The 10147-nt window shown below is 39.0% G+C and overlaps 1 protein-coding gene across 1 annotated transcript in view; it reads left to right on the top strand.

Annotated features, from left to right (window-relative positions):
* The window catches only part of scap (SREBF chaperone), a 69018-nt gene extending 60067 nt beyond the window's left edge, over positions 1–8951 (top strand). The window contains 7 exon segments of the mRNA XM_050047896.1: positions 528–1158; positions 2297–2382; positions 2517–2599; positions 3038–3204; positions 3343–3423; positions 7023–7229; positions 7456–8951. Of these exon segments, the coding sequence (XP_049903853.1) occupies positions 528–1158; positions 2297–2382; positions 2517–2599; positions 3038–3204; positions 3343–3423; positions 7023–7229; positions 7456–7701 (1501 nt within the window). The 3' untranslated portion in view covers positions 7702–8951.
* The last annotated feature ends 1196 nt before the right edge of the window (positions 8952–10147 follow it).

Raw genomic sequence — 10147 nt, 5'->3', positions numbered from 1 at the left:
GGTCTCCATTAAAGGCCTGGTCTCAATTAAAGGCCCGGTCTCCATTAAAGGCCTGGTCTCCATTAAAGGCCTGGTCTCCATTAAAGGCCTGGTCTCAATTAAAGGCCCGGTCTCCATTAAATGCCGGTCTCAATTAAAGGCCCGGTCTCCTTTAAAGGCCTGGTCTCCATTAAAGGCCTGGTCTCAATTAAAGGCCCGGTCTCCATTAAAGGCCTGGTCTCAATTAAAGGCCCGGTCTTCATTAAATGCCTGGTCTCCATTAAAGGCCTGGTCTCAATTAAAGGCAAACATCTAAACATCCTGCAGGGACATGAGACAGACTGATGTCTCTGATGTGTCTCTGATGTGTCTCTTATGTGTCTCCGATGTGTCTCTGATGTGTCTCCGATGTGTCTCCAATGTCTCTCTGATGTGTCTCTGATGTGTCGCCGATGTCTTTCTGATGTGTCTCTGATGTCTGTAATGTGTCTCTGATGTCTCTCTGAGGTCTGTAATGTGTCTCTGATGTCTCTCTGAGGTCTGTAATGTGTCTCTGATGTCTTTCTGATGTGTCTCTGATGTCTCTGTCGTGTCCCTGGTGTCTCTCAGTAACCCTCGGTGTGATGTTTTGTCCTCAGGCTCAGACGCAGCAGCAGCAGTGGCTGCTGGGAGCAGCGTGACGGCTGGGACAGTGTGGGCGGAGCCACAGACTCTGAGTGTTTAGAAGCTCACAGCTCGTCTGTCACAGCTGACGTCCTCTCGGAGGAGGAGGGCTACCCTCTGAGACGTCGCTCCGCCCCCGCCCGTCCCACCCTGTTCACCGACCAGCCAGATCTCACACCACTCATTGATACCAACTTTGCCTCCCAGCCCCCCTCCCACCTCTGCACCCCACCCAGAGAAGGCTTTGACTTTGGAGGTCTGGTGGAGCGTGCCTACATGGAGCACGAGCCCCCGTCACCCTCCACCTACCCGTCTCCTTCCTCAGCCTCGTCCTCGCCGGCATCAGGAGCTCTGCTCCAGAGGAGACCCAGCTCAGGGGACAACGCCGCCTTCTTAAACCCCGACAGAGGCTGCACCGCGGGGACGCAGGTCACGGCTGACTGGGAGAGCTCCGTGTGGGCCATGGAGCTGAGAGGGAACCTGATCGCTGCTGGGCGGAGCAGCGGCAAACTGGAGGTGCGTGTGTGTGTCTGTGTGTGTGTGTGTGTGTGTGTGTGTGTGTGTGTGTATGTGCGTGTGTGAAAATGAAAGAACGAAAACAACATATTTAATCTTTATAAAGTTATAATATTATTTCACAACACTGACCTGGGAACATCCTGTCACCTGTTGCTCTGTGTGCGACACCTGAGCCACGCCTGTGACCTGTGAACATCCTGTCACCTGAGACACTCAGCTGTCTTAAAATTAAAGAAATATATTTCAATCAATCAATCAATTTTATTTATAAAGCCCAATATCACAAATCACAATTTGCCTCACAGGGCTTTACAGCATACGACATCCCTCTGTCCTTATGACCCTCACAGCTGATCAGGAAAAACTCCCCAAAAAACCCTTTAACGGGGAAAAAAACAATAGAAACCTCAGGAAGAGCAACTGAGGAGGGATCCCTCTTCCAGGACGGACAGACGTGCAATAGATGTCGTACAGAACAGATCAGCATAATAAATTAACAGTAATCCATATGACACAATGAGACACAGAGAGAGAGAGAGAGACAGAGAGAGAGATGCAGGACAGATGGTAATGACAGTAGCTTACAACAACATTAATTAAAGTAATAATATTATAATTTATTTATTTAATTATAATTTATTTTTTTAAATCTAAAAAAGTTTATCATTTAAGAGTTTTTTTTTTTAATTAATTTGAATAATTTTTTAAAGAAAACATGACCTCCATATTTTGGTGATGATTCTTTAGCGATACATTTTGGCAAGTTTTCTTTAAAATATTTATCACAGCCAAAAACTGTAAAAACAGGAATTATATTTGGATTTTCACATTTCTGACAGTCATTGAACACATCGTGTGTGACAAACACTTCTCTCAGAAAAAACACTCAAAACCAAATCTGAAGTTAAAACAGTGACACTTCATCAAACCTTGTTCACATTTTTAAAGAAAATTAAATTTCAAATTTAAATTCAGATCTGATGTTAAAATAATATTTTATCAGAATCACTTCATTTTACGTCTCAAACGAACGACAGGAGTGAAAAACTGAGACTTTTTAACATTAAAAATCTAATAAGTGATTTATGGTGGAGGGAGGGTCGTGGATTTGATGGCTGTGTTTGTTTGGTTCCAGCTGTGGGACGCAGTCGAAGGTTCGTTACGCTGCGTTAATGACGACGGCGTCTCTGGGATCACAGCTCTTGCCTTCCTCAACAACAGGTGACTGAAACACATACACACACACACACACACACACACAGATTTATTGGTGTCAGATTTGATTAAGGTGGAGGTGTCAGAGTGTGTAAGCCCCGCCCTCACACTTCATGTGACTCAGTGTGTGTCGTCCTCAGGATCGTGGCGGCTCGGCTGAACGGCTCTCTGGATTTCTTCACAGTGGAGATAAACAAACCCCTGGGTCTGGTTCAGTACAGAGGTGTGTGAGCTTCATCATCATCGTGATGTCATCACATCATATTTATTTACTCCTACAGCTCACAGTGTTAAAACCAGCTCAGTGACGTAGAAACTTGATGACATCACACACTGTACAGAAACGATATTTCTGCCTCTTTACAACACAAACACACACATCGAACACACACTTTACACACTCAGCTTTCTCACAGATAATCTATAAAAACACCTGATGAACTAATCAATAATCAGAAATGAGCAGCAGTTTAATCAGTGATTTTCCAGCAGACACGCAGATCAGCTGCTTCGTTAACTGATGATGATGAACGAGACGTGTGATGACATCTTGAGACACTGTTTATAGACACAACATTTATTGATCACATGTTGACTCGCAGCCCGAAATGAACCCACTGAGGTCAGGATGAAACTTAACGCCCTCTGCCTTATCTGACAGGCACCCTCGGGCGAGGCAGCATGCCTCCGTCTCCCTGTTACAGCAGCGAGGACATCATCAGCTGCCAGCTCACGCGCTCCGTTCAGTGCGCCCACCAAAAGCCAATCACAGTGCTGCGAGCCGCTGCCGGAAGGGTCGTCACCGGGAGCCAGGACCACACTGTCCGGGTAACACGCTAACGCTAACGTTTTAGTCATGAGTCACATTTAACACAGACCAGATTACACCACAGATACACACTTGATACTACACACACGACACACACGAGACACACAGATGACGTGCTCTGTGTGTGTGTGACTCAGGTGTACCGTCTGGAGGACTCGTGCTGTCTCTTCACGCTGCAGGGTCACTCTGGAGGAATCACAGCCATCTACATCGACCAGGTCAGTCAGACACTGCGTTACCATGGAAACACATCAGACCAAATATATTTCATATCTCACTTCCACATTAAACCGATAGTGTCTTAGGCCCCGCCTCCAGCCTCAGGTCCTGCCTCAAGCCCCGCCTCCATCAACCTGTAGTGAAAATCACATTTATCACGGATTCCTTATCAATAAATAACATTTAATATTTAACCATCCCTGAATGACATCATGCATGTTATTATTGTATGATGATGATCATCAGAACCTGAAGCAGCTGACTGATCAGATGTTTTAATCAGATTTAGTTTGATGTTGAAGCTTCTGTCTGATTGTTAATAAACCACTGTATGATGTGTTTGGAACAATCAGAGGCTGCAGAGTTACAGACACAAACACACAGTCACCTGACGTCACTGGATCTCACTGGCTTTATTTCCACCAGCTGACACAGGGTGACTAAAACCAAATAACATACGTGCTAGGGTTAGGGTCGAATTTTAAATGTTAAGAAAAATCAACGTACTATACTATGACTTTTTTTGCGGACAAAATTCGACACGCTATACTATTACTTTTTTTTTTAAATCTACATACTATACTATGACTTTTTTTGCGGACAAAATTCGACACGCTATACTATTACTCTTTTTTTTTAAAATCGACATACAATACTATGACTTTTTTGCAGACAACAATTGACACTCTGTACTATGACTTTTTTTTTAAAAATGTCGACATACTACACTATGATTTCTTTTTTTAAATCGACATACTACACTATGATTTCTTTTTTTAAATCGACATACTATACTATGACTTTTTTTTTTAAAAAGTCCACATACTATGCTATGACTTTATTAAAAAAATCGACACGCTATACTATGACTTTTTTTAAATAAAGTCGACACACTATACTGTAACTGTTTTTGCAGACAAAAATTGACACGCTGTACTATGACTTTTTTTTAAAAAAAAGATCGACGTACTATACTATGACTTCTTTTTTTTTTAACAATCGACATACTGTACTATGACTTTATTTAAAAAATCGACACGCTATACTATGACTTTTTTTTAAGAAGTCGACACACTATACTATGATTTTTTTTATAAAATGTCGACATACTACACTATGACTTCTGTTTTTAAATCAACATACTATACTATGACTTTAAAAATAAAAAAAAACGACATACTATGCTATGACTTTAAAAAATAATAGACATACTATAGTATGACTTTATTATTAGTATGTCGACATACTATACTATGACTTTTTTTTTAAATCGACGTACTATACTATGACTTTTTTTAAAAAGTCGACACACTATACTATGTTTTTTTTGCAGACAAAAATCGACACGCTATGCTATGATTTTTTTTTATAAAATGTCGACATACTACACTATGACTTCTTTTTTTAAATCAACATACTATACTATAACTTTTTTTTTTAAAAAACAACATACTTTGCTATGACTATCAAAAAAATCGACACGCTATACTGACTTTTTTTTAAAAAAAAAGTCTACATAATATACTATGACTTTTTTGTTTTTAAAATCGAAATGTTATACTGACTTTTTTCTAAAAAATCGACATACTACACTATGACTTTTTTTTTTAAAAATCGCCATACTATACCATGACTTTATTAAAAAAAATCGACACGCTATACTATGACTTTTTAACAAAAGACATACTATACTATTACTTTTAAAAAAAATAGACATACTATTGTATGACTTTATTAGTATGTCGACATACTATACGATGACTTTTTTTAAAAAATCGACATACTATACTATGACATTTTTTGAACTCAACATACTATACTGACTTGTTTTTTAAAAAGTCTACATACTATACTATGACTTTTTTTTTTAAAAATCGACATACTATACTATGACTTTTTAAAAAGTCGACATACTATGCTATGACTTCATCAAAAAAATCGACACGCTATACTATGACTTTTTTTTAAAAAATGTCGACATACTACACCATAATTTCTTTTTTTAATCGACATACTATACTATGACTTTTTTAAAAATCGACATACTGTACTATGACTTTATTAGAAAAAATCGACACGCTATACTATGACTTTTTAAAAAAAAATGTCGACATACTACACCATGATTTCTTTTTTTAATCGACATACTATACTATGACTTTTTAAAAAGTCGACATACTATACTATGATTTTTTTTAATAATCGACATACTATACTATGACTTTTTTAAAGAAAAAAACAGACATACTATAGTATGACTTTATTAGTATGTCGACATATTATACTCTGACTTTTTTTTTTTTTAAATCGACATACTATACTATGACTTTTTTTTTTTAAAAATCGACATACTGTACTATGACTTTATTAGAAAAAATCGACACGCTATACTATGACTTTTTAAAAAAATGTCGACATACTGTACTTTGACTTTTTTATGAAAATCGACATGTTATACTGACTTTTTTCTAAAAAATCGACATACTACACTATGACTTTTTTTTTTTTTAAATCGACATACTATACTATGACTTTATTAGAAAAAAATCGACATACTATACTATGACTTTATTAGAAAAAAATCGACACGCTATACTATGACTTTTTTAAAGTCCACATACTATCCTATGACTTTTTTTTAAAAAATTCGACATACAGTACTTTGACTTTTTTTAAAAATCGACACACTATACTATGACTTTTTTTTTTTTTTAAAAATAGACATACTATAGTATGACTTTGTTTTTTTTAAAAAGTCATAGTATAGCAGGTCATTTTTTTCAAAGAAAAAGTCATAGTATAGTATGCCGATTTTTTTTTTTTTTTTTTAAGTCGCAGCATAGTATGTCGATTTTTAAAAAAAAAAAAATTCATAGTATAGTATGTCGATTTTTAAAAAAAGAACATATTATACTGTGACTTTAAAAAAAAAATTTACATACTATACTATGTTTGTTTTTTTTAAACTGACATACTACAGTATCACTTTTTCTTTGAAAAAAATGACCTACTATATTATGACTTCATGAAAAAAAATCAACATACTATACTATGACTTTTTTTAAAAATCGACATACTCTTCTATGACTTTTAAAAAAATACTATACTATGACTGTTTTAAAAAGAAATCGACCTGCTATACTGACTTTTATGGGGGGGAAAAAATCGACATGCTATACTATGACTTTTTAAATAATCAACATACTACACTATGAGGTTTTTTTTTTTAAAAATTGACATTCTCTTCTATGGCTTTTTTTTAAACAAATCAACATTCTATGATATGATTTTTTTTTTTTTTTTAAATCGACAAACTATAATGACTTTTTTTGAAAAATTGAAATATTATACTTTGACTTTTTTTAAATGAAATGGACATGCTATTCTATGACTTTTTTTCTGGAAAAAATAGACATATTATACTATGACTTTTTTTTAAATAATTTGTGTTATTATTATTATTATTATTATTATTATTATCATCATTGTAGATAGAGAATTCTGCGACATACAACCAGACATAATAATCAAAGTAAATGTTCATCAAACATCATAAAATCAGTAAAAATGTACTGACTGTGATTCTTCTTCTCCTCAGACGATGGTTCTGGCAAGCGGCGGTCAGGATGGCGCAATCTGTTTGTGGGACGTCTTGACGGGGAGTCGAGTCAGCCATGTTTACGGTCACCGTGGTGACGTCACCTCACTGGTCTGCACCACCTCTTGTGTTATCAGCTCAGGACTGGATGACCTTATCTGTATCTGGGATCGCAGCACAGGGATCAAACTCTACTCTATACAGCAGGTAATCTCAGATCTGACACCTAGCGCACCTCTGAGTGTTTCTGACACCTGGCGCACCTCTGAGTGTTTCTGACACCTGATGCACCTCTGAGTGTTTTGACAGATGACGCACCTCTGACTGTTTCTGACACCTTATGCACCTCTGACTGTTTCTGACACCTTACGTACTTTTAATTGTTTCTGACACCTGAACCCAAGTTAACCTCACCTCTTTCTGTCCTCATCAGGAGGTGGGCTGTGGAGCCAGTCTGGGTGTGATCTCCGAGTCTCTCCTGGTGACGGGGGGTCAGGGCTGCGTCTCCTTCTGGGATCTGAACTTTGGTGACCTGCTGCAGACGGTCTACCTGGGCCAGAGCAGCGACGGTCAGGGCGTCCGGCAGCTGCTGGTTCTTGACAACGCCGCCATCATCTGTGACTTCGGCAGCGAGCTCAGCCTGGTGTACGTGCCGTCTGTGCTGGAGAAACTGGACTGAGGACAGACGGATGACAGAAAATCATGCACTCAGAGCTTAACTTCCTGTTTCTTTGCTTTCTGTTGTTTAGAGACGCGATCATGTGACCATGTGATCATGTGACCATGTAAAGCTGTTTTTCTCTGACTGATTGTACGACCTGCTGCATTTGATGGTCGCAGGGTGACGAACACTGGATGATGAATTGTTGACGTTTCTCCACCCGTCATCAGTTTATGCTTTTTTTAACACGTGTGTTTGTTGTGTGGCTCCGCCCTCAATGCTGCTTCAGTGGGTGGGGCTTCACTGTGACCCCGCCCACCCAGAGAGGAAGATAAAGTTGTCTCTTTATTTTTTAATATTCCTGCTGCCTCTTTGGCTCGACAGCGGAGCGCAGCCACGGCAAGCTCTGCAGGTCTGCGGCCTGTCAGACGAGCTGTGAATGAATGAATGAGTGAATCTGAACCTGCTGAGAACAAACTGTGTGAGTGAGTGACGGAAACGTGAAGATCACTGTACAAAGTCAACCTGTTTTTATATGTATAAATCTTATTTATTAGTGATACATTTTGGAATAACAGTTTGTTTATGAATGTCGGCTCTTAAAAAAAACAATATAACAAAATAATGATAAAGATGGCGAGTGTGCTTTTGTTTGTTTGTTTGTCAAAGGATTCTCTGGAGCGTTACCGTGGAAACACAGCGCGTCTGATCTTCACCTTCATCAGACTGCCTCCAATTTACAAATACAACGTCACCATGTTTACAAACACAATGGCGCCATGTTTACAAACACACCCGCCGCCATGTTTACAAACACAGCACCGCCATGTTTACAAACACACCATCACCAAGTTCACAAACACATCGTCACTATGTTTACAACCACAGTGCCGCAATGTTTACAAACACACCGTCGTCATGTTTGGAAAAACAACGTCACCATGTTCACAAACACACCGTCACCATCTTTGCAATCACACTTTCAGCAGCTGACATCAGTTTTTTTTTTTTTTTTACCGGCTCTGCCTTTTTTTTTTTTTTTTAAATAATTGAAACTGCTTCATCTTTAACATTTCATCTGACCACTAACACAACCTCCCTTTACCCAGCATATGTCACTTCCTGTACACACGACCTCACAGAACATGTCACTTCATGTACTTCTTAGATGTCTGCCAGACTGCGGGCTCACTGACCTGAGACCTGTCGAAAGTGTAAATAACAGTTGACCTGAGACCTGTTGAAGGAGTTAATAACAGCTGACCTGAGACCTGTCGAAAGTGTAAATAACAACTGACCTGAAACCTGTTCAAAGTTAATAACAACTGACCTGAGACCTGAAAGAGTTGATAACAGCTGACCTGAGACCTGTTGAAGGGGTTAATAACAGCTTACCTCAGAAATGTCAGTTAATGACAGCTGACCAGAGACCTGTCCACAGTGTAAATAACAGCTGACCTGAGACCTGTTGAAGGGGTTAATAACAGCTTACCTCAGAAATGTCAGTTAATAACAGCTGACCAAAGACCTGTTGACAGTTAATAACAGCTGACCTGAGACCTGTTCAAAGTTAATAACAGCTCACTTGACACCTCTCGACAGAGTTGATAACAGCTCACTTGACACCTCTCGACAGAGTTGATAACAGCTGACCTGTTGACAGCGGTAATAACAGCTGACCTGAGACCTGAAAGAGTTGATAACAGCTGACCTCAGACCTGTTGAAGGAGTTAATAACAACTGACCTGAGACCTGTCGACAGTGTAAATAACAGCTGACCTGAGACCTGTTGAAGGAGTTAATAACAGCTGACCTGAGACCTGTTGAAGGGGTTAATAACAGCTTACCTCAGAAATGTCAGTTAATAACAGCTGACCAGAGACCTGTTGACAGTAAATAACAGCTGACCTGAGACCTGACAGAGTGAATAATAGTTGACCTGATAACTGTCAACAGTGTAAATAACAGCTGACGTGAGACCTTTTCAAAATTAATAACAGCTGACCTGAGACCTGTCGACAGAGTTAATAACAGGTAACCTGAGACCTGTTCAAAGTTAATAACAGCTGACCTGAGACCTGTTGACAGAGGTAATAACAGCTGACCTGAGACCTGTTGACAGAGGTAATAACAGCTGACGTGAGACTTATTGACAGAGCTAATAACAGCTGACCTGAGACCTGTTGACAGAGTTAATAACAGCTGACCTGAGACATGTTGACAGAGTGAATAACAGCTGACCTGAGACCTGTTCAAAGTTAATAACAGCTGACCTGAGACCTGACACAGTGAATAACAGCTGACCTGAGACCTGCTCAAAGTTAATAACAGCTGACCTGAGACCTGACAGAGTGAATAACAGCTGACTTGATATCTCTCGACAGAGTTAATAACAGCTGACTTGATATCTCTCGACAGAGTTAATAACAGATGACCTGAGACCTGTTCAAAGTTAATAACAGCT

The sequence above is a fragment of the Epinephelus moara genome, chromosome 6 (assembly GCF_006386435.1).
Source record: "Epinephelus moara isolate mb chromosome 6, YSFRI_EMoa_1.0, whole genome shotgun sequence".
NCBI lineage: Eukaryota > Metazoa > Chordata > Actinopteri > Perciformes > Serranidae > Epinephelus > Epinephelus moara.
The sequence above is the reverse complement of the archived record's forward strand: the minus strand, read 5'-3'. Positions and strand labels throughout refer to the sequence as shown.